This window comes from Scleropages formosus, chromosome 15 (assembly GCF_900964775.1).
Source record: "Scleropages formosus chromosome 15, fSclFor1.1, whole genome shotgun sequence".
Lineage (NCBI taxonomy): Eukaryota > Metazoa > Chordata > Actinopteri > Osteoglossiformes > Osteoglossidae > Scleropages > Scleropages formosus.
In genome coordinates this window covers 965805-992500 of record NC_041820.1, presented here as the reverse complement: position 1 = coordinate 992500, position 26696 = coordinate 965805, and the positions used below count along the sequence as shown (strand labels likewise).

The following is a 26696-nucleotide window of genomic DNA, read 5'->3' as shown; positions in this document are numbered from 1 at the left end:
TGTGTCCGCGCGCGGGCGAGAGAGCGAGCCCCTCACCTCCGTCTCGAGCTGCACGAGCTCCATCTTGGGCCAGGGGTCGGCGAGCTGCGCGAGCGGCATGTTGCTCCGGCTTGGTGCTCCCTGAGCGCGTGCGAAAGAAAGCCAAGCGGGGTCCTGGGTACGAGCGCCGCCCTTCTGCTCCTCCTCGCGCGCACTGATCAATTAAGGAGTCGCCCGTCAGTGGAGGGGGAGGGATTGGATGGGGGGGGACGGGGGGTCACACAGACACGAGCGACGGAGAACGGAGGAGAGTCGCGGTGCTGCACGAGCGGCGCGCTCCCGGGGCCGCGAGTGTCTGCGCGCGCCGAGATGTGAGATCCTCTCTCCCTCTCTCTCTCTCTCTCTCTCTCCCCCCCTCTCTGTCGCTCGACCTTCCGTCTCCTTGACTTCACTCGCCGCGCGCTCCCTTCTCGAGGATTATTAATTTAACGAACGAATGAATGAATTAATTAACCACAGTCGCATCCCTCTGCCCTCTCTCGCGCTCGCGCCGTCGGGTTTTGCCCGTCCTGCACCGATCCGGCCCCTTTGCCCCCTCCGCACGTCGCGTCAGCACCGCGAGCGCAAGCTACCATTGGCGCGCGGCACTTCGACTCCGCTGCCTCTCCGCGCGCCTCAACGCCTCCCCCTAGAGGCCAGATATTGTTACTGCAGCCCACAAGTCACCTGAGGGGTATTGAAGGAGCCAGGTGTGCGAGTGGCTACCTGGGAGCACCGTGGGGTCACAGCCCGACACAGCCGGGGCACCCTCACCTGTGGCTGCCCGTGGCGGGAGCTCAGCGAGAGAGAGAGAGAGAGAGAGAGAGAGAGAGAGAGAGAGAGCGCAGGTTCGAGCACACAGGCCCTGTGCGCTGCAGTGACACAGTGATCCTTTGGGAAGTGGCAGGATTTCTGTGAAAAGGAGACCTTGTCATGTGAGGACATTTGAAATGTCCCTGAAGTGAATGGAGCACTCAGCAGTCACTGTGTGTGTGTGTGTGTGTGTGTGTGTGTGTGTGTGTGTGTGTGTTGGAGGGGCACGCAGGTATGAATCATGCTCCACTGTATGAGAAGCAGAGTGTGAGACACACTTCACCCTGCAGGTCATAAAATAAAGGTTTGGGCGGGGGGGCTGGTCAGCGCAGTCATAGGTGTGTGTGTGTGTGTGGGGGTGGGGAGGGGGCAGCACATTGGAACACTGCATCCACTCGCTGATTGCTCATTACCCGCCTCCTCTTTGCAGAACAGGAGCACGGAGCTCCCACCTCTCCACACAAATCAGAGATTCCATGAGAAGACTGAACACACACCTCCTTCTCGCTTCATTTGCTGTTCATTCTCATACACTTTCCACATGCTTTTATTATTATTAATAATAATAATAACCATTATTTACCTGACTCTTTCCTCCACTGTTTATGTGCTAACATACACTGATTTACCCATTTACACCGCTGGGTAATTTTTACTGCATCAGTTTAGGACAGGTACCTCAATCAAGGGTAGTACTGCAGGAGGAGGGATTCGAACCCAAATCAGATTGCTGCGTAGCAGCTCTAAGCACTGGGCCACCTGCTGCCCATTCAGGCAAGTCTGAGTGTGGAGTGCAGTCATGCTTTGCAAACACACACACACACACACACACACACACACACACACACACACACACACACACACACACACACACACACACACACATTGTCTGAACCGCTTGTCCCATACAGGGTCGTGGGGAACCGGAGCCTAACCTGGCAACACAGGGCGTAAGGCTGGAGGGGGAGGGGACAAACTGCTTTGCAAACAGTTCAATGAAAATAAAAGTGTAAAAGTAAACATGTTACTGTGCTCTTACTGTCTAGGACATAATATTCTCAGAATTTACAGATGGCCTTTGGCTCTCATCTGGTCTTCACGGCCCAGAGAAGGTTGAGAACCTCTGGTGGAGATGAACCGCAGCAGAGCAGCTCAGTGCAGATGAATGGCTGGAGCAGGTGAACGGTCAGCGCAGACAAACGTTTGTCCAGCAGTTGTCCATGTGGACGCTGGACTGCAGAGGTGGGTGCAGGACGCAGGGATTTGAACCCACGCATAGCAGACAGGGCCCTTCTCGCTTTCCACCGGATTTGTTTGAACTTGTTCAAATGTTTTTTGCCTGCCTTCACTCAGGTCCTCGCTGGGACACGGTCGCTGGGGGGTGGGGGAGCGCACACGGGACAGCACTTCTGACGATCAATGCCCTGTATTGATCGGTGCCCTGAGCTGCGAACCGACGCTCAGGGATGAGCTCAGCGCTGCAGCTGCTGCCGCTGTGAATTGATGGGAAACAGTAACAAGAAAATCTCACAGCTGAAAGCATGTAGGAAATACATGAGGACAGAGGAACTGCGGTAAAAACTGGGCTGCTGGTCCTGCTGAGGATGGCACTCTACGCCACCCCGTTTTAGCTTTATGCAAACGGAACAAATGTATCAGTGGCTGGGGACACTGTGCCCCCCCCAACCCCCCGGTGGGGTTGAGCGCCAGTTAATGGGCAGCTGGGTGTGGGGCGTGACCACATCACCATCACTGCCGCCACCGCACGCACATGGAACATGTGACTCATCTCCATCCAGCACTGAGATGCTAATGAGCTGGGGGCAGCGCGGGTTGCTCTCAAGGGGTACGAGGTGGGGAGGCGGGGCTTATTAGGGCAGCAAAATTAAAACCCAACTAGAGAACAATGGTTACACCCCCATCCCCCGTTATCCCAATTTACTGCCATGATTAATTTATTCATTATAAGAGCAGCAGGTGGCAGAATGGTTAAAGCTGCCGCCTTCAGACTTGAAAGACCTTTGGTTTGAATCCCACCTCCTACTGTAGTGCCATTGATTAAGGTATTAGTTGCCCTGAATTGATGCATTAAAAATGACCCTGCTGTGTAAATCAGGGTAAATCAGCGTAAGTAGCTTAACACCAAGTCTCTGTGGAGAGAAGTGGATAAATCAATGTAAACTGCGCACAGAAGGCTGCGGTGTTTGTGTGTCTTTCGCCTGCTTTTGGAGAGCCGACGAGTTCCAACATGGACCAGGAATGGCAGGAATGGGGGCGGGACCGGGGCATGAGGGACAGGTCGCTCCCAGCAGTGCACCTTGGGAGGGAGGTGGGTGTGGCGAAGGGGCACCTGAACCCAACAGGTGAGTCCGAACCACAGACGCAGCGGAGCCTCTTCATGAGCACCGACGCTGTGCTGTAGGTCCTGAGTCTGGAACCTTCCGCGTGACCCTAAACGTCCCCGTTCCCAGACCAGCGTGATCCTGAATTCAGTGCAGTATTTTCACCAGATTTATTCATGTGTGTTTTCTAGGCGGGGTGGGGTGTGGGGTGTCGGGGGGTCTTCACCCTTCATCAGCCTCTTTAAATGCTCTGTGGCTCAGAGAAGCATGAGCTTAAAACTTTCGCATGTTCAGCAGTACACTACAGCATGTATTTCCTGTGTGCCCCCCCCCCCAGCCCTCCCGAACATCTGCTTTGTAAGGTCATAAGCTGCAGACTCTCCTGCCTACTGACCCCCCCACTCTACAACATTAAAGTTGGAAGCAGCAGGGAGCACTAGATCGCAGCGTGGCGTCTCATATCATGTGGCCTTTGGCTGTGCTTTGACGGCCGTCGACTGTCACGGGCTTCAAAAGGCAGAGAATCGGCTCGTCTGGCCCGGGTTCGACAGGTAGTGCTGCGGGGGGGAGCCGAGGACCGCAAGCAAAAGTGAGCCGAATGAGATCTTAGTGATGTCATTTCTGGATCATCATGGATTCATAGTTATGAATAATAAAAGCAAGGAAAACTCCGTGGGAAGCCGGTTACCACTTTCTGTACACATTTCCATGACACTTTTCTCCAAAGCAGCTTACAATTTTAAGGTATTTGCTATTATTTACCCATTTATACAGCTGGGTAGTTTTACTGGAGCAATTTAGGGTAAGTACCTTGCTTAAGGGTTCAACAGCTGGAGGGGTGGGGGATTGAAGCCACAACCTTTGCATTCAAAGGCAGCAGCTCTAACTACTGGTCTCCGTGGTCCTCTGGGTCCGGCTGTTGGACCAGGGATGGAGACCCCGATCTGGGAAGTGCTGCTCTCCCGGCTCCTGGGGTCCACATGAAGATGAGCAGGGAAGGAAGAGTGGACACTCTGAATGACAGTGATGGCGGGAAAAGCTGGAGGAAGAAGAAGATGAGCAGCAACCAGATGGAGGGCCTCGAGCACAATGACAGTGGACACAGACCTTTGAGCAGCAAGCGCACGAGTGGGGGACAGAACTTTCTGGAAGCACTACGATTGTTTCAGAGGTGGTTATGTATGTGATATGACTGAGAGGGATGTGAGCGCTGTACAATTGTGTGCAATGTTGACACTTTTTGGAATTCATTTTGGAAGACGATTGTGTGGAATGGAAAGATCATCTGGACAGGACATCGCTGGACAGGACAGTCCCACTGTGGTACGTATTTCACTTTATCTAGTGAAGTTATTGGAGAGACAAATGCGGTCAACAAGAGTCCACAGCGATCGAGTAAACAACACACGAAAAGTATCAGTGTATTTGTTACAAAAGTCATACGTATGGTATGGTAAGATGCAGGTATAACATTCAGTACCCTTACTGAGGGGGGACTGGAGCGCCACAGAGAGCCCACAACCTACTGGCTCTAGTGCTGTGGGAGCGGGGGTCCGACCTCCTCGGCCTGTGGCCATGGGAACCCTCACCAGGGTAAACTGGAAACGGACCGATGCACCGATATGGAGCGACGTGTCGCTGTGTGAGCTGTGCTGCACGAGCTCGCGACACACGGACGCACGCACGCACTACGATGACTTTGTCCTCGTGCCAAATGATCACTTGGGCGGAACTGGCCCGTTTATTGCGCTCCTTTCCTCGCTGGCTCGGAGGGGGTCTTGCGGACAGCGGGAGGTTCTGCGTTCGAAGCCCAGCAGCTCTTACTCCGTGACCCCAGCGGCTCCCTTCAGGAGCACGCGCGGATTACCGCACAAAGACGATTACCGCAGTAAACATGCGCGCTCTCGCGCTCCCGACCGCACGGCCTGCTCTCCACCTGTGTGTGTGTGTGTGTGTGTGTGTGTGCGCGCCAGTGTGGGAGTGTCCGGAGGGAGTGTCCCGCTGGCGCTACTCGAGTCCCGAGTCCCGTCGAGTCGCGTCTCCCGTCTCCGGGCTGCGCGACTCCGCCATGGAGCGCGTCGCGTGCTGGCCTCCCGAGCGGGTGAGCGCGTGGCTCACAGGTAAGGCAGCGACCGCGCGCCCCTCGCACACCGCGCCGTCCACCGCTTTCACTCGGCGCTTTACGGGCTCTGTCGGGTAGGGGGAAGTGGGGGGGGGACACGGGTCCGATCGGGAGGGAGGTGGCGGTGACTCTGGAATGAGGAAGTGAGTGGAGTGCGCGCGCACACACACGCAGAGCCGTCGTGTCCGTGGACGGGGTCCCACGCGAGCACAAGCCAAACCCTCTCCTCGTATTTTCTAACTTTTGCCACTTTCTCTTTTTCCCCGAGATCGCGGCCGCGCGCGTCACCGAGGAGCGGGAGCGCGCGCGCGCGCCTAATCCCCGAACAAGTACGCTATAAATAAAAGGCCCCGCGGGACGGATGCGGTGACGCGCTTGCGACCCGGCAGGAGGGCGGGCGCAGCTCCTCAAAATACTGTATATATATATTATATATATTATATATGTATCTGTAGGATCGCGTGTTTACCATGGTGTGGTACTAAATTACACAGGACTGTGCGTGTGCGTGTGTTTGGAAGGCACGTCCACGAGCAGGGCGTCTCTTTGCTTTGGCTCCCACGGTCATTAGTGGGGTGGGGGGGGTCCCAGTGTGAGTGACCGTGGGGACACTTCAGTCTCCGTGACCCCGTACCGCACCTGTGTGCGAAACACCTTCGGCCGTGGTGTGTGTGTGTGTGTGTGTTTCTCTGGTGAGAAATATCTATGGAAATATGTGAAAGTGAGACTATCGGGCCCAGTGAACAGTTACAGTGAAGTGTCTTTTCAGTTCTATATTGTTCTACATTATATTTCACTGTCCTCACAGCTCCTGATATTTCTGCTTCACAAAGTAAACATTAATTTAAGTGTGATTGTTATTACATTGGGGGTGCGGTGGGGCAGTGGGTTGGGCCACAGTCCTGCTCTCCGGTGGGTCTGGGGTTCAAGTCCCGCTTGGGGTGCCTTGTGGCGGACTGGCGTCCCGTCCTGGGTGTGTCCCCTTCCCCCTCCGGCCTTACGCCCTGTGTTGCCGGGTAGGCTCCGGTTCCCCGTGACCCCGTAAGGGACAAGCGGTTCTGAAAATGTGTGTGTGTGTGTGTGTGTTATTACATTTACATGTATTAATTTATGAGACACTTGAGTCAAAAGTGACGAACACCAAATACAAAGTGCTCATTAGAGCAGGAGGAAGAGACACTTGGATACAGACGTGTGATTCTACACTACAGTTACTGTCTTTCACCATATGAACCATGTTCATCGGAGGAGGAGCTGCATAAAACTTTTTCCAATATTGATTCCTGATCACATTCCTAATAATGTTTTTTTCTTATTGTTATTTTTAGTCTTCTTATTATTGTTATTATTATAAGGAACCCCAGATGCCTGGCGCAGTGAGCCGTCAGCTACTCTTCCTCGCACTCTCCCGCTCTGTGTTTGTGTCCCGCCGATGGACCGTTTGACAGTATACGCTGCTCTCTGCGGCACGGTGTTCAGCGGTCGAGGTCCCTGTTTGAGGAAAGTGCCCATTTGGGCGGCGACCGCAGGCCGACCGCACGTTTCCCACTTGTTCTGCGGCGCTCTTCCGGGAGGGACGCGACCATTCACGTGCTTTTGAAGATGAGGGCTACAAGGAAGGCACCTGTAGATGGGCTCATCTGGGGACTCATCCTCACCGGTCTGACCTCTCCCAGGGTGACCGCAACACCGCTTCTCCCTTGTGAATTTGAAGCAGTGCCCAGAACTGAACACAAACATCACGACTCCGCTTTTCCTGCTCCTCCTGCCGGCTCCTGCCGGTGCCGCTCCGCTCGGTGTTGGGTTTGCACGCTGCAGGGCGCAGACTGTAGGCCTTGTCCTCGTCCTTGTGCTCGCTAACCACATTTGACCACGGGTGCTGGCACCCATGACTCTGTCACCACCCCCCTCGCATCACAGGAAGGTCACAAACGGTTCTCGTACGAGTAACAGTTGCTGAAACCAAGCAGGTTTTACCGCAGTAAGAGCTGTGGAGCTAATGGGTACGAGCGCAGTGCGACCCGTCGGTCACCAGGGGGCGCTCTCTCCTCCCGCAGGCCTGGACGCCTCACTGCAGCAGCAGTACCCCTTCGAGGAGTGGCGGCTCTCGGGCGAGGAGCTCCTGAAGGTCTCCTACCTGGAGCTGGAGAAGCTGGGGGTGCGGAAGATCGGGCACCAGGAGATCATCCTGGAGGCTGTGGAGAAGCTCTGCTCACTGGTAGGGTGGGGATGGGGGGATGGGGGGATGGGATGGGATGGGCTGGGGGGGGGGGCTCTGGACTGGTATCTGAACTCGTAATTGATCACTGAGGACAGCAGTGAGGACAGCAGGACTGCAGTGAGTCATTTCCTCCAGAACTTCCAGAACTGGAATAACATTCCAAGTGTTCAGTGAGGAGTCTTTTCTACAGAAGGTGGCTTTTGAAGAGTGGCTTGTTGGTTTAAATCCCACAAGGTCACCACAGGTTTCCCAGCTTTTCATGTTTTATTGTGGGGTGGGGGGGTGGGGGCCCTGTTGGCTCTATGGGCCCCCCCCAGTCTCTCTCCTTCCTCCTCAAACATGTCTTTGATGTAGGATGAAGGTGAAGTTCAGTTGGTCTCCCGCCTGCCTGTAGGAGGGGCTCGAACCCCCAGTGGGGGTAGGGAGTAGGGGGGGGTCACACACCTTCTCGCTCGCTGTGAAAATGGCCTGGAAAGACACACAAGGACTCCAGGAGGTGCTCTACCTTCAGCTCTTGAGGGCAGCTCCTCGACGGCTCTGGCCCTCGCTCTGTGTGTATGTGTGTGTGTGTGTGTGTGTGTGTGTGTGTGTGTGTGTGTGTGTGTGTGTGTATGTGTGTGTTCTCAGATCGCTCCAGGTCCAGTGCTCTGACCTCCTCTCTCCCCACGCAGACGTACAGCATGGGTGGGGAGACCCTGCGCGCCGTGACCGAGAAGCTGCGCTCGGTGACGCACTCGCTGCAGATGAGCACCCAGGGCCGCTGGAGGGTGAACAGCTACAACGGGCAGAGCGCCCCCAAGCTGCCGGTCGGAGAACTGCAGGCCGTGCTCGATGTGCTCACGGCCGCCAAGGGGCTCTTCTCATTTCTCAACCGGTAGGAACCGCTCACCTTCGCCCGGTTACAGGTGCTCGCGCGTGCGTGGGTGTGTCCGGCGTCGCGCAGCCCCGGAACCGAAGCGAGCCCCGCTCCCTCGCCTGAAGGTCACTTCCTGTCGTTTGACACTCGCCTGGGTTCTCCTGCTCAACGTCATCGGGGCGTGTTGATTAGCCCCGCTCCTGTGGCTGGTCCGGTGTACCGCTTTGTCCCAGGGTAAACGCGGTAAAGTGTCTTTGTGCGATGATCTTAGGTACCGTTGCGGCCGGTGTTATTCAGGACTGTGTTTAAACGAGTGAGACGTTTCTCCCGTGTTTGACGTGTGTGTCTTGTGTCCTGTGGAATTGTTCCTACTGACATCTGTACGGCTCGAGCGCGTGTCGCTCGGCCCTGCAGGGAATCGCGACTGTGGGTGTGATGGGATCGCATTTGATTTGAGGTCAGCGTAGCTTTACGTTAGACTGACAGGTTTTGAAAAGTAATAAAATAAATAAAAGCAAGCAAAGCACATGGTACAGACCGCGAGGAGGCCGCTGTCTGTGGGCTCCATTTCTCTCTTTGATACGCATTCTGTACGCTTGTGTTCCCACAGCAAAGGTGGGACAATTTTAAAAAGCAAAATATTTTCTAATGGGAACTATATATAAGAGCAATAAAAGTATACGTATTAAAATAAATGCAGCAGAAAACTAAATAAACAAAATAATAATTAGTCTAACAAAGTGATTCCACACAGTCTGTGTGTGTGTGTGTGTGTGTGTGTGTGTGTTCCCTTCTATATTGCCAGACCCCCGACTGTATGCTGTGTGCTGATTGGCTGCGGCTGTTTTCCAGGTACCACTTTACTGCGCTGAGTGACTACGTGACAAGTCATGACATCATCACTCACTGCCAGGCGCTGGGTGCTGTGGTGCAGAAGGTCAGTGGCCTGTCGCTGTCCCGACCCCCCGACCCCCCGACCCGTTGCTAACGGCGACTGCAGTCGTCCTCCCGGGGACCCACTGGGCAAACAACGGGGGCCTCAGCTGCGCGCTGTGTCCTTTTACCCTCTTTTACCGTCTACACAGAAGAAGGACTCGGAAGAGGACAAGTGCCCTTTGTGCGTTTCGCTGCGGGACGAATGCTGCGTAATGTGCCGCTCTGCTGTCGGCCAGCAGGTGGAGCAGTAGTTAAGGACGTGGACTTATGACGGGTGGGTCGGAGGTTCAGACCCCAATCTTTGCTAACGGTTCGCTACCCTTGCGGATTGTACCCGGGGGTATGGAGGGTTACACCCTGCGAGAGACTTGGAGGAAGAGCGTTAACTAAGTAAGAGAAAAGCACCTGCTCAGATCCTGCTGCAGACGCCGGCAGCGTGTGGAGTAAAACCCCGCCTTGTCCCCGCATGGCAGGGATTTCGCTGCACCGTCTTGCGTTCTCAAATGCGCAGGTCCACCAGGGAGGAACTGGCCCAAAGAGGAAGTGTGTGTGTGCGCGCGGTGGCGCCCGTGGGCGTGTGTTTGTGAATCGCTCCCCACCGGCGGTGCTCTCAGTGACTTGCCACCGGAGGAGGGAGGCTTGGCAGGTTAGACCACATACCTGATGGAGCGATACCTGTCTGCGTGGGGGTGGGCGCAGCCCGGGGAGGACAGGTCTGGGTCTCTTTGCTTCCTTTAGTGGCGAGAGAGAGAGCGAGAGGGCGAGCGAGAGGGTGGCGAACCGCGTTCCCTGCCGGGGGTCTGCTGCGATCGTCTGCGCAGCCACAACCGAGACGGCCGACCGGATTCCTGCCCGAGGTACGGTACCGCATGGGCTCCGTGTGCCAAGGGAACTCGGTGACATCTCTTTCATGCGTTCCTGGTCGAGGAGTGCAACCTGTGGCCTCACAGGGTTAGGTGTGTGTGTGTGTGTGTGTGTGTGTGTGTGTGTGTGTTTATGAGCCTTCTCCTTAAGACTAAGTTACTGCTGAACCTGCGCAGATATCTATTTGCTCTTCTATTGTGCAGGCAGCCGGTGGTGTAGTGCTTACAGCTCCCCTCTTGCACTCAAAGGACCCGGGTTTGAATCCCACCTCCTGGTGATCAAGGTACTTACCCTGAGCTAATGCGGTAAACGTTACCCTGCTGTATACATGAGTAAATCAGTGCAAGCGGGTCGATGCTGTAAGTTGTCCCGGGGAAAAATGTCGGACGGATCAGTCCACGCGAGCGCGAGGACTGGGGACTGAAGGAGTGCGGATGCTGTGCCCGCAGGGGGTCGAACCCGGGGCTTTGGGTGGCACCAGGATTCCCTGCTGACTGCTGAGTGGGGCAGCAGCCCAGAGGGAAGGAAGGCGAGGAAATGAGCGCGGGCCGGACGCCGCGCGCAGACAATGTCCTCGCGAAGGGGGGGGGGGATGTCCAGGGCTGCGGTGGAGGCGTCTCTGCAACCGACTGCCCGAAGAGCCTTGTTTTCGTCTGGGCTCCACGAGGACGCGCGGCACTGGAAGCGCGCACGGCCCGCTCGGGCTCCAGGGGTCTTCCTTCTCCTTCTGTCTTGTCATCGCGGCCCATTGTGTGCCCGGTTCCTGTTTTCGGACTCGCTGCAAGGCGACGTAGCTCCAGAGCCTCGGTTGACTCAGCGCACTGCAGCAGTGCTGTTTCCTCCGGGCAAGGTGACCCGCAGTGGACACGCCGGGGGCCCGAGGCACTGGGGTGTGCAGAGGCTCTGGATGGTATGTTGGAGACTGCGGGTGACCTGAGGAGTGTGTCAGCGGTCAATGGAGACCTGTGCAGATGGCCGATGGACTTTTTAGACTTTTGTAGATGGCCTGCGGAGGGTGGATGATGAGTGGAGCTGCTGAGATTACGTGAAGCCTGTGAGTGTGAATGTGTTGCTCTGCTTTTGTCCGCTGTCTCAGTTTCACCAGCACCTGAAGACATGTGAGGGTTTGTGGTCCAGGGAGAAACATTCTCATGGCCAGTACTGCCATCAGGGAACCCCTGCGATGTTTCATTAATTCACTCATCAGTGAATCGCTTTGGAATGTTTTTACTCTGCATGCAGCGCACTTTGAGCGCATCGGGTGTGTAAGGCCGCTTCCTTTAATGTACCGCGTTTTCCCGCATCCCGTGGTAACGAGCTGTTAGTACAAAACCCTCCAAAGGTCTAATGGAGCTCATCGCCAGCGTCTGTGGAGGGAGCGCGTAGGAAGACTTTGTCATGCTGGGGGAGGTGTGTCCTTGGGGTGGAGCAAGGTGGGTGTCCCTTCTGCCTCGTCTCTCCACACGTCGTCATTGAGGGAGCCCCACACACACACACACACACACACACGTACACGTGCTACAGCCAAGTGACCTTTCAAGTCACCTTTCCAGAAGTCATCTCCCTGTGGCTTCTGTCCCGCAGAAACCCGACTGTTGTCTTTTTTTTTTTTTTTTTCACGAGGGGGGTACGACGGACGGTTATTACATGCGGAGGAGATGTCGGTCTTTGCGCCTTGACGTCTTGCGTAAAGTCGGCCTTTGAAAACAAAGCAGCTCCTTCATTTCCTTCCTATAAAACAGCAGCCTGCCCGTCGCCGTCCCGCCGGCACTTCGGTGCAGCTGCGGAGCGGCCGAGGTCCCTCTCCCCCGCGTCCGTCCCTGCGACCGGGTTCGAGGGCGACAGAGAGCGCTGGCTGCGTGGATTCGGGCGGGGGGCCTAGCAGGGAGCGGAGAAGAGCTCCAGATCCTGCCCAGGTACGTGGGGAGCACCGCTAAAGGGCACGGAGCCCCAGGAAGCACCGTGTTGTGACCTAAATACCACGGCAGGCGGATGCCGTCGCTGCTAGATTGTATTTCACGGTGCTCTGCCAAGAGCGGCCGGCCTCGCACCCTGACCGCGGTCGTTGTGCACAGCGAGAGGAAAGAAGCGGTAAGGTTTTGCACCCTGTCCTCATCGTCTCGCCCATTCATTGCTGTTCTAACCGCTGCCTTTGGAAACGCGGCTCGTAAAGTGTCGGCAAAACGATCTCGTCAGTTTGAGGGACGGAGGGAGAAGAGAGCAGGACGAGCAGGAGGTGAGTAAACGGTTAAGGCTCTGTGTGTCTCCGTGGAGCGCAGCCCCGGTCGGACGTCTCTATCGGGTGGGTTTCGCTCACGACTGCGGACTCGCGCTGACCTGTGCGGTCACACCGTCGTGCTGCGGGGATTCCTCGGTTGTCGTCCCCTCGGCGAGTCCCCCGCTGCGTTCCTGAGACGTTCGAGGTCCATAAGGCAGCAGGTGCCGGGATTTGCCGTCTCTCCCGAGGTGCACGTGACGTCTGTCCTAGGTGTGTCGGGTGGCAGCAGGTGGCAGTTAGAGGTATCTCTCTGGACTCAGAGGTTGCAGGTTCAAATCCCTCCTGCTGCTGTAGGTCTTTAGCAGTAAGAAGTGACCCTTCTGAGTCACTTCGGAGAGCAGCATCGGCTAAATGAATAAATGTAAATATGGACGGGTTTCCGTCGGCCGGCAGCATCTGCTGAGGGCTTCACGACCTCAGATGAGATTTAAAAAATATCGTTGCAAGTTGCGACCTTTGGAGATGAAGGCTCGTGAATCTCTTAGAGAACGAAGAGAATTCTGTGAAACTCCAGGCCAAGGCTGTTTAAGGGACGCTGGACGTCGATCTCGAGCCTCGCCGGACCGTGGTCTCCGGCTGCGCCGGCTGCTCGGTGCCAGGCTCGCTGACACCTGGTTCGGCCGGGGAAGGAAACGTGTGACGAGTCGCCGTCTGCCGGAAGGTTCCTTTCTTCTTTTGTATTTCCTAGAGCGGGAGAGAAGGCGGATCCGGTGGGGTCGGCGAGCCCGTCGTCAGCAGGATGTTTCCCGAGTGTTGCCCGTGAAGGAAGGGGGGGTCAGTGCCTGAGAGCCGCTTCCACGCGAACGTTTAGGAGCGTCGGTGTAAACGATCTTCCTCGGCATATTTGTAAGGCGCAGGAAAATATGTCGCAATTTGACACTTTGCGTTTTTTTTAGTGTGTTTTCCTTCAGGGTTTTCAATGTGTGAAATAATTCAGATGTAACTTGTACATGAATGAGATCACGCTGAGAAGAAGGGTGGGAGTGAACTGACTCCTGCAGAAAGACAGATCTGCTGCGCACACACACACACACACACACACACGCGCGCGTGCATTCCTGTGGCTCGCGTCCATTTTCCTACTCCTACAACATGATGCACAGTTCTGGCTCTTCTCCCCTTCACTTTCTGTGGTTAATAGCTGACCTGGACTGGTCTACCATCTCCAGTCCAACCCTTGGGCCTTGGCAGCTATGAGCTCATCAACAGTGTGTGTGTGTGTGTGTGTGTGTGTGTGTACGTGGTGTGTACGTGGTGTGTACAGATCCGGGGCTTTGGCTGGGTGGCCTCTGGGTGGGGAGAGGCCAGAGGAGTTTCTGTGCTCTCTGAAACAGAAGTGAGATGAGCCTTTGTTCGAGCCGTGCAGCCCAGATCAGCCGTGGTTTCGAGGCAGAAGTAGGAAAGCGGTCACCTGAGAGTGACATTTTTGGGGAGAACCAGACCTGCACTTCATATTGCTCATATTGTCATTTCTTCATCTGCTAATGCTCACGTAGGACAAAGAGCTGAGTTTATACCCATGGCGCAAGACCTTTGAGTGTGGCTCATGCACAGCTGTCCCATAACTGAGAAGCGTGTGGTGCCCCAAACCAGGTAATTCCATGGTATCTACTGTATGTTGGGCAGCTGGTAGCGTAGTGGTTAGAGCTGCTGCCTTTGGACCCAAAAAAGGTCACAGGTTCGAGTCTTATCTCCAGCTGTAATACCCTTGAGCAAGAAAATTGCTTGACTTTAAAACAAAAAAAAAATTGCTCAGCTATATGAACGGGTAAATGACTGTAAGTAGCTTAACACTGTAAGTCACTTTGGCGAAAAGCATCAACTAAATGAAGGAAAGTAAATGTAAATGTGTAAATCCCAGAGGGGGCGTGGTGGCACAGTGGGTTGAACCGGGTCCTGCTCTCCGATGGGTCTGGGGTTCGAGTCCCGCTTGGGGTGCCTTGCGATGGACTGGCGTCCCGTCCCGGGTGTGTCCCCTCCCCCTCCGGCCTTACGCCCTGTGTTACCGGGTTGGCTCCTGTGACCCCGTATGGGATAAGCAGTTCAGACAATGTGTGTGTGTGTGTGTGTGTGTGTGTGTGTGTGTGTAAATCCCAGAGTAACCTGTGGTGCTCCCAGGGCCACCTTGTTAACCTTGTAAAGCAGTAAAAGAAAGCTGTGTCGGTAACTTCAGGTTAATGATGTGGAGGTTTACTACCCTGAACTGGCCTCCAGTGCGATGTTTCACGAGTGGCTCTCGCTCCGCTTTGCCTCGACCAACGCAAACTGGCCACGTGTACAGCTCATCCGGCGGGTAACGGCAGGTGAGAGGGAGCGAGACGGGCAGAGCGGGATGAGTGAAGAGGAGTGAAGTTGATCGAACAGTCCGTTGGCTGATGGAATACCACGGTATGCTGGACGCTAATGAGGAACGCGTGGGAGCGGCAGCGAAGCCGAATGGGAGCTTCGGCGAATGATGATGTTTCTGTATGAGTCGTAAAACATTTAAAGTGACTTTGCAGCAGAAGTGTGCAAATAAAACATGTCACAGATGACGTGGCAGAAAATGAATGTGTAATAGTTATATTATAATATCATTATTAGAATTGAATAATTATGTAATTATGCAGTCCGTAGGCCAATGCATTTGGAATGCCAGCGCACGGGCTGCGTCGAGCACCTTCACCGCTCCTGCCGGGCCTCGGTACCGGGCTCCCAGCTTCCAGCGCCGCTGCGAACGTAAAGCCAGCCGTGTGAAGCTTGTTCAGCAACGAATGCAGCGTGTGGAAGGTTGAGTTCCTTGCACGATCTCTTCCTGCCATGGTAACGAGGCGTCCCTCGGGTCCAGGACTGACCGCAGTTCCCCTTTGCGCTCCCGTCTCGAAGCTGAAGGAGATGCGTCCGGTTTGCACGGGCCGGGTTCCGCTCTTCTCCGCTCGGCTCTGCGCGATACGCGCTCCGGACGGATGGATGTAGTTGTGATGGACACTGGGTTGTGGACTCGGTCCTGAGGTCAAAGGTCACGTCACACACTGCCGCCCTGCTCCTGGACTGAGATCCTCGGGAAAAATGCGCGCTAACATGCGAACGTCTCCTTCCACAGGAGGCCACGGTGTATGAGAAAGAGAAGGACATCATCTCCATTGTGAGTTTGCTGCTCTTTCGTTCAGTCTCTCTCTCTCTCTCTCCGTCTCTCTTGTGCATCATTCTTCTCCGTAGCAATTTTTTATTTTTTTGAGTTCATCAAACGCACTAACCCTCCTCTCCCCCCACCCCACTTCCCTCCGACCCCGGCCCCTGCAGTGCCGGCGCCTCGTGGCTGTGTGTGACGACATCCTGAGCAACACTCCGGAATTCCTCCTCGACCACACGGCCCACCTGGAGAGCGTGCACCTGGTGCCCGTTTCGCCTGGCGAGCAGCTGGTAGAGCGCCCCCTACTGTCCGTTTTGCTCTTGCCTCTCGTACGTGTCAGCCTGGGGCTATTTTCAGCTGCGTCACGCTGCCTTCGGCGCCAGAAAAGCCGGTGCGCGACCCGCCTGTGTATTTTTACATCGTCACCTGACCGCTGTAATCGGCACCAAATGAGCTCAGGCACTTTACTGTGAGGGAAGTGCGTTTACCGCGGTACGGCAGCAACCAAGGGGCGAAACGCAGGTACTTGAGCAGCATGCAAGCACCTCCTGGGCTTCGTCGTTGTAGAGTGTCCCCTCCGACACACATCGCAGCTGCTCTCCGGGGCCTGGCGTGAACATGTTTGGGCTTGTTGGCCAGTCAGCCGGCTTATGCGATAAGTATTGATGCTCAGTCCCATCGCTCTGAGGGAAGGGGGCTGCGATCCTGTCGCTCTTCATAAGAACTTCTGCTCCTTTTGTTCGCGCTGACAATAAATGGAGGCTCAGTGGTTCGGAGCCGGGCTGCAGGGAGACCCAGCGCCCCCGTGTCCGGCGAGGACGCTCTGCTTCGGTGGCGCGTCGCTCAGAGAAAAGCGCTGATTGAGTTAAAGGGGGTGGGGCTTGGTGGAAATGTCCGGAATAAACCGGGTTAAATTATTTTAATCCCACTACTGCTCTGTAATAACATCTTGCCAGTGAAAAGCAGCCCCTCCTGACATCCATTAACACGGCTTTGCTTGGGCTGTAGGCTCCCGTCGCCATGGGGGGTCTGCAGGTACAGCTGCACTCTGGCCTCTTCCTGTCCCACTTCCTGTCCATTTTTACTCTCTCTGGAGTTAAATACCCTGATCACAGCCTGAGATGCGCCTCATAATTAATTAATTATTTTTTTGGGGGGTGTGCATTTATTACCAATGAGTGAAATATGTGTATTAATGTGCAATATGTAATCATGGCAGCGGCTCTAAATAAAGACAAGATATATAAATACATGCAAGTTTTTCAGGTTTTCGCTAGAGATTTTTTACTGAGTTGTAAAGCCTGCTGTCTTTTCACAGGGGATTGAAATCACGTCAACGGGGTCCAACGAGCACTACATCACAGGCACGAGCAGCGAGGTCAGAGCCGCACCGCCTGCCGTTCACTCGTACCTGGAACACGTACCGTGGTTTTCCCTGGGTCAGCACCACTCACCACATAGGATTCCTTCCTGACAGTCATTTCACTGTGTCTGTACTGCGTTTGGGGGGGCGCGGTGGCGCAGTGGGTTGGACCGGGTCCTGCTCTCCGGGGGGTCTGGGGTTCGAGTCCTACTTGGGGTGCCTTGTGATGGACTGGTGTCCCCTCCCCCTCCAGCCTTGCTGGGTTAGGCTCCGGCTCCCCGCAACCCCATATAGGACAAGCGGTTCAGAAAATGTGTGTGTGTGTGTACACGTGTACTGTGTTTTACCCCAAGATAGTTAACAATTACATGTATTCATTTGGCGTATTTTCTCCAAAGCAACAGCAACTCGTTGTAAACAAAAGTGCTTTTCATCAACAAATGAAGAGCCTTAGATACAGACGCGTGATTCTCGATCTGTCAGCGTGTCCAACACCGTCCTCTTTGCCATCGCACTACGGAGTAGCTGTGTATAGATTGACAGCCAATACAGAGGTGATGATCACAGATGGTGCGGTGAAGCTCATGTGCTTGTCAGGAGATCGGGAGAGAAGTGACTCTGAAAGAGATGGATTTGAGACCCTGGCTGAATATTGGAAAGGATTCAGTAGTTCTGAGGAACAGAGGGAGCTCAGTAATGAATGGGTGGGAAATGAAAATGAATTAGCCTTATGGAAGGTCACCTTCAGTGTCCATGGTGTGGTAACGTGCACAAGGGTCAGCTGTGCACCCCCCTCGCAGGTCATGCCTGGTTTTCAGGGTTGTTTAACTGACCTTTTCTGTAGAGCCTCGCAGCGTGGAATCGATGGTTTCTGCGAGGGGAAGTGGCGTCTTCTGCCACCGCGTTGTCACAGGAAGTGCCGTTATCACCTTCAAGTTCTCTTTCCTGTCCGTGGAACAAGCAGCGCCCACGTGCAGAGCGACACAGATAACAGCGTCACACACAACCAAGCGGCATCAGGGGCCACAAACTGCATCAACTGGGACACGAAACTCACAGTAGTTGTGTAACCCTGACACTCCTAATACCCACATGTCCCATAATGTAAGAGCGCCCTCCCCCCCGACCCCCTTTTGTAGAGCGTTCCTCATCCTTTCCCAGTAGAGCAGCTGTGGGCTCAAGGTCTGGGTCTCTGCACTGATCATATGTTCAAGACCTTGAGCTCTTCTCTCTCTCCTGTGTTCTCAGAGCCACATGGTGTGTGTGTGTGTGTGTGTGTGTGTGTGTGTGTGTGTGTCTATGTTTCGGAGGGAGTTGTGTTTCAATCTTCACGTGACCTTGTCATGTGGGAGCTGTACAGGGTGCGAAATGGGAACAGCGCTGTTTAGTCTCCTTCTGTTGCTCACGTGTGTGTGTGTGTGTGCGCACGTGTGTGTGTGTGTGTGTGCTCGCGCGCCCATGTTCACATGTTTGGCCAACCTCACTCCCACATGTGCAGTCACTAGCCGAATCCAGCGAGGGAGTCCTGGTCGGGGACGAGGTGATCCAAGTCAACGGTCAGATAGTGGTAAGCAGCTCCTCGCTCATGTGCACCAATGACTGGTGATGCTGATGGTGTGGAAGATCAGTGCTGCTCCAGGAATAAACATGTAACTCCCATCATGCTCTGCTGGTGCACTCAGTTGGGCTGGAGCAGGGCGAACCTGGTGCGAAAGCTTCAGGAGAACCCCGACGGAGTCACCCTGGTCCTGAAGAAGGTCCCAGTGTCCAAACATCAGGAGAAGCCCCGTGTGACCATTTCCCCTGAGGTGAGAGGGAGTCCAGCTGATGCTCACTGCTCTTCCTGGGCCCCTTAGTGGCCCCTTGGCCTCTCCTCCGTGGCTCCTCAGACACTCCTTTTCTCACCATGATTTTCTCTCCACTGTGCTGCTGTCTCGTGGGCTTCGTCTCCATACTTTCCATGACTTCCGGTCCCATGGGTACCATCGCCATGCCAACAGCAGCCTTGAGGGCTCAAAGGATTGGTGAACGGTTCCTCTGTCTGTGGGGGAGTGAAACGGCGGGATTCTGTCTCCTTTTGTACCGTGTTGTAGCCATGTTTGCTGTGGCACTTGACGCTGTTGGGTCTCCGCGTGTCTGAAAGACTTGATCGGTTCACCTGGAACGACTCTACGGTCCATCCTTTGAGAGCGAAGCTCGGAGGATGGTGTCCCTCGCTCTGCGGAGCGACGGGGCGTTGAGGAGATGAGAGGACGGGGCGGGGTGTGGCGATGGCGCTGACTTCCTCCCTTCTTGATGTTTCAGAAGGAAAAGGAGCAGAGGGACAGGGGTTCCGTGCTCGAGAGGGTCGCGGCCTCCGTGCGATCTCTGTCTTTCAGGTACGTCTTGGATCCGTTTCTCGTGTGGAAGCGGGAACTCCTCCGGCCGACAGGTTGGTCACGGCGAAGGGGTGTCCTCACGGGGAAGTGCTCTGGGACAAAGTCACGGTTTGCGTTCTCGTAGGAGTCAATGCCGTGGGGAATTTCAGCTCCCATGGCGTTCGCTCTTGCTCTGACCATGCTTTCCCAATCACCCGGGGAGATGGACGGCATCTGTGGTCGGGGTTGTTCAATGGCTTGGGGAAGCTTCCGATAGACCTCAGAGCCATGTGTCCATCGCAAGACGGCAGAGAACAACGTCTACTTGTTATGAGTCTTTCGGCGCAAACGTCATAGATCAGGTTGTGTGTCATTGTGGTTGTGAAGCTCCCAGAACAAACAGCGGTTCTTCCCCTGCAGGACCGCGGTACAGGGAGGGGAGGCCAAGCAGCCCATGAGGGGGGAGGAGTTGGAACTGGCTTTCGACAGCACTCGTCCCGACCTCCAGGGGAAAATCTCCTTCTCAGGTGAGGTCCCGGGCGTCACTGGGGTCGCGTCTCTACAGTTGGGTGGGTCCTAAAGGGGGGTTGGGTGGTTCTGCGTTAGCGGGATTTTCTTCTCCGCTGTATTTGGACAAGTCGGGCATTCTCACCGATGTCGCGTATTGATCCTTCCGCTCCGCTCGGCTCTTGAGGAACCATGCTGGGTTTGTGTCTCTGGGTCCCGGGGGGAGTTTCTGTTCAGTACAAGGTGTGTCTTTGCCAACAGAGCCTGAGCAGGAGGACACCTCCAACGCCGGAGGCTTCACCGCTTCCCTGCCAGAGGCCTCGGTGGGGACGGGACGGGCGAGCGTCAGCTCCTGCCCCGAGATGGTTGGACACAAGGTCAGGACCCGTGGGGGTGGGTGGCTGTGACAATAAGAGCGATGATGGACACGCTGTTTGCCATGGTAACAGTGGCGATGAGTCGTAAGGAAACGCTCTGGAAAATAGCATCTAAATGCGTAGAACTGTGAGGATTGTGATGCTCGTGATGTATAAACTGAATTTCTTTTCATCAGGAGGAAAGCGACTCAGGGAAGGCGAACACTAAAGGTGAGCTGTTTACACATCTGTCCGTCTCCTCTTACATTTGTTCATTTAGTTCGTCTCCTTCCTCCGGTGGGACTTAGTGTTGCGGAACATACACTGATTTACCCATTTATACAGCAGGGTAATTTTTACTGTTCCAATCAGGGTAAGGGTACTACAGCAGGAGGTGGGAGTCGAACTTGTTACCTGTCCATTCACGCAGTCATTCATGAATTGAAAGTGTGTGTGTGTGTGTGTGTGTGTGTGTGTGTGTGTGGGAGGACCAAGGAGGCGTGCGTGACCTCCAGATGACCTGTGTGTGGCTCCACCCCCGTCGGCAGGCACACGCACGGCCATGAGTCGGCGCCGCGTCTCGTGCCGTGAGCTCGGCCGGCCCGACTGCGACGGGTGGCTGTGGAAGAAGAGGAAGGACAGCGGCGTCTTCCTGGCCCAGAAGTGGCAGCGGTTCTGGTTCGTCCTGAAGGGTCCCACCCTCTACTGGTACAAGAGCGAGCAGGTAGGTGGTCTCTCCGGTCGAACCCGAGCCCTCGGCCCGGAACCTTCCTGATCTCAAAGAGAGGCACCCCACGGCCCCTGAGAGCGATGGTCGGCAGACGGTGGAGCTCCATGGCTGCACCGTCAGTATCGAGAGCTAAGCGTTTGCTGCCGTCCTGCAGCGCCGCCTAGTGGCTCCTAACACCACTTGGATCTTTCAGGAGGAGAAGGCGGAGGGTCTGGTGAAGATTCCCAGTTACAGCATCGAGAGCGCCGGAGAACACAAGAGGAAGTAGTAAGTGGACATGCGGACATTCCGATCCGAGGGGATGGAACAGGGCTTTGCTGGACCGATGTCTTCTGGGACTTTTGGACAAAGTCCTGACTCGGCAGGATGTGGTGCACTAACCGCTTCTCTCATTCTCTGCTTCAGTGCATTTGTTTCGCTGCTCTTTCCTACACTGGGGGTTAATACAACATTTCTTCCACAAGAAGTCTCAGTGTGTGAGATGATTTATTAGCTCCTTTGCTCATTCCCCGGACGGGTCGAGCTGTGTCCCCTGAGCTGTCTGTGAGACGCAGCCAGAGACAGCGCTAATTGATCTCCGGTCCGCACTCGGTCTTATCGAGGACTCGCAGAGCTCGGGAAGCCTGGCTCACTCACTCTGTGTGTGTGTGTGTGTGTGTGTGTGTGTGTGTGTGTGTATATGTATGTGTGTGTGTGTGTGTGTGTGTGTGTGTGTGTATATGTATGTGTTTGCTGCACTTTGTTAAGAGAGTCATCATCATCCTCATCTCTTTCAGTGTGTTCAAAATGTGCCACGAACGCTTCCAGACGTTCATCTTTGCTGCTGACAACGTGAGCGACATGAGCAAGTGAGTGCTGTCGATTGTAAGGGCCGCAGTGTGTCCGTTTTTTGTGTGTGTGTGTGTGTGTGTGTGTGTGTGTGTGTGTGTTGGGCCGGACGAATCGGTGCTGCTGCAAAGGCCTGGGGCACTGCAGACAATCGCACGGGAGCGGCACGGTGGCACGGTGAGTAGCGCTGCTGTCTCACAGCACCTGCGTGGTGTGAGAGGATGTGGGTTTGATCCCCTCTCAGTCCGTGTGGAGTTTGGATGTTCTCCTCTGGGTGCTCTGGTTTCCTCCCATGGTCTAAAGGCATGCTGTTCAGGTTCACCTGAAGTGTGTGAATGACACAGAGAGAGCGTGTTTCCCTGCTGTATGGAGGAGTAACCCCTTGTAAGTAGTGTATCTAGCAGTGTGGTCACCTTGGTGAATAAGGTGTGGGCTAGTAACGCTACATACATAGTGATGATAGTATCTGTTGTAAGTTGCTTTGGACAAAAGCATCTGCTAAGTGAATAAATGTAAACAATGGTCACAATGTATGTTGTTCCAGCCTGACACACACATTTAATGTGTTAATTTTTGAACATTAATCCTACTGTTCTATCCACAGGTGGATCAATAGTTTAATTGCAGCCATCCAGAAGTACAAGAAGCTCCACAAGGATCCCCCTGGCAGTGAGGAGGGTAAGGAGACGGAACCCCACCCCCACCTGGACCCTCTGACCGCTGCAGGAACGAGCCGCCTGTCTGTAAAACCCCTTCGGTCTCCTGCTTCTGTGCAGCGCTGTCGCTGCTGCTTTTGTTTTCTACGCTGGTTTGGTCTCCAGCAGGCAGTTACCATGGAAACCCACAGAAGCTAGTGGATCGCAATGCTGTCTTGACAGCTCTTCCCTGATGGATCATTCATATTGAAGCGATAGTGAGAAGATGCGGTTGTGCGATGGCAGAGCGATACTGTTTGACTCCCTGTTTTGCTCCCCTCTGCTGGACAGAGTGCTACAGTGAAACGGAACCTGAGGACGAGGGCTCCCATTCCCCGCGCTCGCACAGGAGCAAGGTGGATTCTGAGGGTGAACACATACACACACGCACACACACACACACACACACACACACACACACAGAGACACAAACACACACACACAGAGACACAAACACACACACATAGTTGTAAAATATATATACGGAGTTCAACATACTGCAGTGCGTAATGCTGCATCTCCATTTACTGTCCGGAAATACGGTGGTCATCCCTTTAATTTGTGAAACAGTTTTAATTCTTTCAGTGATGCTCTAAGAACACTTACATTGTTACATTTGACACTTTCAAATACTGTATTTGAGAATTTTTTTTCAAGCTGCCTTGATTGAGTAGTTTCAGTATGTGGCCAGTAATAATGGCAGTAATGAGCTGGTCTGTGAATGAGGGGCAGCTGAAAGCATAGTGGTTAGAGCTGAGACCTTCAGATCTGAATGTCACAGGTTCGAATGTCACCCACTGCTGTATTACCCTTGAGCAAAGTACTTACCCTAAATTGCTCCAGTAAAATTAGGAACAGTTGGTAGCCTAGTGGTTGGAGCTATTCCCTTTGGATCCAAAGGGTTCAAGTTCAATCCCTGCCTCTGGCTGCCTTGAGCAAGGTATTTACCCTAAATTGCTCTAGTAAAATTACTCAGCTGTATAAATGAGTAAATAGTTGTAAATAGCTTAATATTGTACTGTAAGTTGCCTTGGAGAAACGCATTAGCTAAATGAATAAATTTAAATTCCCTTTGTACTCCAGAAAACGCAGAGCAACACACTGCCTCGGTTCAAGGGGAAGAAGAACAAGGAGCCAGTGGGGAGTGGAGGAGGTCTTTCCACATCAGGGGGGAGCAAAGTTCCAGGTATGAAACTGTGCATTGACTGCTGTTTTCCACAAGAGGGCAGCAAAGGCCGAACTGTGAAACTGTGCATTGACCGCTGTTCTCCACAAGAGGGCAGCAGAGTCCGAGCTGTGAAACTGTGCATTGACCGCTGTTCTCCACAAGAGGGCAGCAGAGTCCGAGCTGTGAAACTGTGCATTGACTGCAGTTCTCCACAAGAGGGCAGCAAAGGCCGAACTGTGAAACTGTGCATTGACCGCTGTTCTCCACAAGAGGGCAGCAGAACTGTACTCTTATTTAGTCCTGTGCCAAGCCTTTCTTTCCAATGATCGACGACTCAGTAAATCAAGTTCATTTCAGGACAGATGAAGAGCTTTAGATGCCGACACGTGGTTGTTGACACAGAGTTACTTTGTCCAGTGTAACAGTTTATTTTCTGGGAGACATTACACAAATGGCTACATATATGATGCAAATCAGTTAGAATATAAAGAGAGAGAAGCATGTGAGAGAGATGTGTCTCGAGACCCTTCTTGACTCCTGAAAGGAACTTCTGGAGTTCTGAAGGTGAGAGGGAACTCGTTTTACTATATCAGAGCCAAAAGCGAGGAGCTCCAGACCTGAAAGTGCACTGACAACTGTTCACTGCAGGGGGGACCCTGAGTTCCAGCATCTGACCTGCAGTCAGACCACACAGGGTCATCCATCTCCTGCTGCTCTTCTGTTGCTCGTCTTCCAGGGGCAGCAGAGGATGAGATGGACATTCTTTTCCAGCGGCTGAAGCAGGACGGTGTGTCTCCAATTGGCCACGAGCAGCCAATTACCCACGACCACTTCCGCAGATCCTTCATCCGGCGCAACAAGAACCCAGTCATCAACGAGAAGGCCCACGCTCTCCGAGCACTGCAGAGCACACTCAAGGCAAGGCTGGAGGCTGGGGTCAGGGGTCAAGGGTCAGGGGTCGGGTGGCGGTCAGTCAGGGAACAGACTATCGCCTGCAGGACTTTTCACTTTTTGCTTTACCGCTTAGTAGAGAAATTGTAAATAACAAAAACTCTGCATTATGCGGGTGAAGGAAAACACTGAGTCCTGGTGGATCCTGGTGCTGAAAGGCCATTTGTATGCTCTTCCAGGAGCTCTTTATTTTTGAAGTCGCCCCTAAAATCAGTCTCCTACTGCAAATGGAATAACTGGTCTTCTGTCGTTATTTCTGTTGCTTCAGTGCCTTTTATTCTATTTGCGTTGTCTTCATTTTTGTTTTCCAGGCCAAAGAGGCGGAGCTCCAGGTGATCAACAAGGTCCTAGAGGACACAAATCTGACCTCTGAGAAGTTCCGCCGGTGGAAGAACCATAACGAGGACCTGTTCCAGGAAATCGAGAGGCAAGCACTGGCAAGAGCCCGGCACGAGCTTCAGACGCAGGTGTGCAGGGAGGAGGTTGCCATGGAGACGGGTGCCGTGAGCGACGGGGTCAGCAGACTGAGTCTGAGTGACGGGGAGCAGCTGGTGGACGCAGAGGACAGTGGAAGCTCTGCCCTGGAATCGGAAGCTGAACTCTCAGCATCGACGCACACGGCTGCTGTGGGCACTGCGCCAACCGAGTACTTCTACATCTGAGCCTCTGCGTGCTCATTGGTCCTCACCTGCCAGCTTTCTGCATGCTCATTGGTCCTCACCTGCCAGCTTTCTACATGCTCATTGCTCCTCATCTGCCGGCTTTCTGCTTGCTCATTGGTCCTCACCCGCCAGTTCTCTTGGTGCTCATTGGTCCTCACGTGCCAGCTCTCTGCATGCTCATTGGTCCTCACCTGCCAACTCTCTGCGTGCTCATTGGTCCTCACCTGCCAGCTTTCTACATGCTCATTGCTCCTCATCTGCCGGCTTTCTGCTTGCTCATTGGTCCTCACCCGCCAGTTCTCTTGGTGCTCATTGGTCCTCATGCACCAGCTCTCTGCATGCTCATTGGTCCTCACCTGCCAGCTTTCAGCATGCTCATTGGTCCTCACTCCCTAGCTGACACCTCAGTTGACCAGTGAGCTGGAGCTTCACTGATGACAGATGTTTTATGTTAAGTCTTCTGTGCTGTTTTTCTTTCACTCTATTCATTCTCTTTTTGCGCCATCATATAATCCAAAGGTTCGTTTCGCAGTTCATTTGAAATATTTAACGTTTGTTTTTCCAAAGGAAATTGTTATTATAGGTTCTGAACTTTAATGTAAAATGTTTTAAACTATAAACATGCTATTAAAAAAATTGTTAATATCTGTGTATATAGGTATGTATATTAGTTTGACTCTTTATAAAATAATATGTATAAGAAGTGTGATTACCTCATTATGCTGTTTGCCATAGGAATCAACGCTGGAGTGTAAGTATTAGTAGAATGTTTAAAGTTTTTTGTGTAATTGGATCATTTCCAGCTGCACCTTCTGCACGGTGTTTCAAATCACAGTCTGTTGAAATCAGTTTTTCAAACCAAGTTTCTCTTTTTTGGCTTTCGGTTCTATCAGTATTGACCTGTCATTTGATCTCACTCATTTTTATGATCAGTAGACTTTTGGCCAGGTTCCAAATGTCAGCACATTGTCTTCTGAAGTTCTGATGTCCAGAGATGAAAAAAAATCTCGTTACACTCAACCCTGAGTCACTTCTGACCTTGTTGAACGTAATGAAAGGTGAACTTTGTGTGAGTGTGTGTTTTCACTATTACTACAACAGCGCATCAGTGAGAAATGATCGCTGACTGGTCTGTCAGCAGGAACAATAAAACTAATTTTGTTTTTTGTGAGCAGCTGCATAAGTGTGTTTTCTATTGAGGAAATCCTCACTGAATGTTCAAATGATGAAGAAATTAAATGTATGTGCATCATTGCAAAAAAAGATTAGAGATAAATTTTAATATTATATTGTGAAATCCTATGTTCTTCCTGTATTTGTCTAACAAATGTAAACATAGTAAAAGAAGTTGAAATCTGCGTTGTGAAAGGCGAAGCTCGAGGTCTGTGACTCCGCACTTCTTAGGTAACACACAGACTTGTCTTACTCTTGTGTCAGCTGTGGAATTACTTCTGTTTCCTTTGGCTAAAATACTAGATATCTGTAAATTAATCATAGAAATTTAAAAAGTGGTGTTC

The 26696-nt window shown here is 53.4% G+C and overlaps 2 protein-coding genes across 4 annotated transcripts in view; one reads left to right on the top strand and one right to left on the bottom strand.

The window, feature by feature from the left end:
* Nucleotides 1-633, bottom strand: part of rps6ka1 (ribosomal protein S6 kinase a, polypeptide 1) — a 21317-nt gene extending 20684 nt beyond the window's left edge. For both annotated transcript variants that reach the window (XM_018732295.2, XM_018732305.2), the window contains exon 1: nucleotides 37-633. In XM_018732295.2, coding sequence (XP_018587811.1) covers nucleotides 37-99 — 63 coding nt within the window. In that variant the 5' untranslated portion in view covers nucleotides 100-633. The remainder of the gene's footprint in view (nucleotides 1-36) is intronic.
* A 4502-nt stretch (nucleotides 634-5135) lies between these two features.
* Nucleotides 5136-25495, top strand: LOC114912333 (CNK3/IPCEF1 fusion protein). Of its 2 annotated transcripts, none has more exons than XM_029258719.1 (21): nucleotides 5136-5293; nucleotides 7353-7513; nucleotides 8188-8390; nucleotides 9225-9309; nucleotides 15533-15574; nucleotides 15733-15852; nucleotides 16881-16940; nucleotides 18424-18492; nucleotides 18608-18733; nucleotides 19230-19303; nucleotides 19703-19809; nucleotides 20051-20166; nucleotides 20343-20376; nucleotides 20694-20869; nucleotides 21069-21142; nucleotides 21652-21723; nucleotides 22308-22381; nucleotides 22690-22763; nucleotides 23482-23584; nucleotides 24303-24484; nucleotides 24829-25495. In XM_029258719.1, exons 1-21 carry the CDS (start codon nucleotides 5242-5244, stop codon nucleotides 25177-25179), a joined length of 2355 nt encoding a protein of 784 aa, XP_029114552.1. In that variant the 5' UTR covers nucleotides 5136-5241; the 3' UTR covers nucleotides 25180-25495. The 2 variants fall into 2 exon arrangements, with proteins under 2 accessions (XP_029114552.1, XP_029114553.1); XM_029258720.1 differs by having other exon boundaries at nucleotides 5137-5293; nucleotides 22690-22754.
* Nucleotides 25496-26696: the final 1201 nt, after the last annotated feature.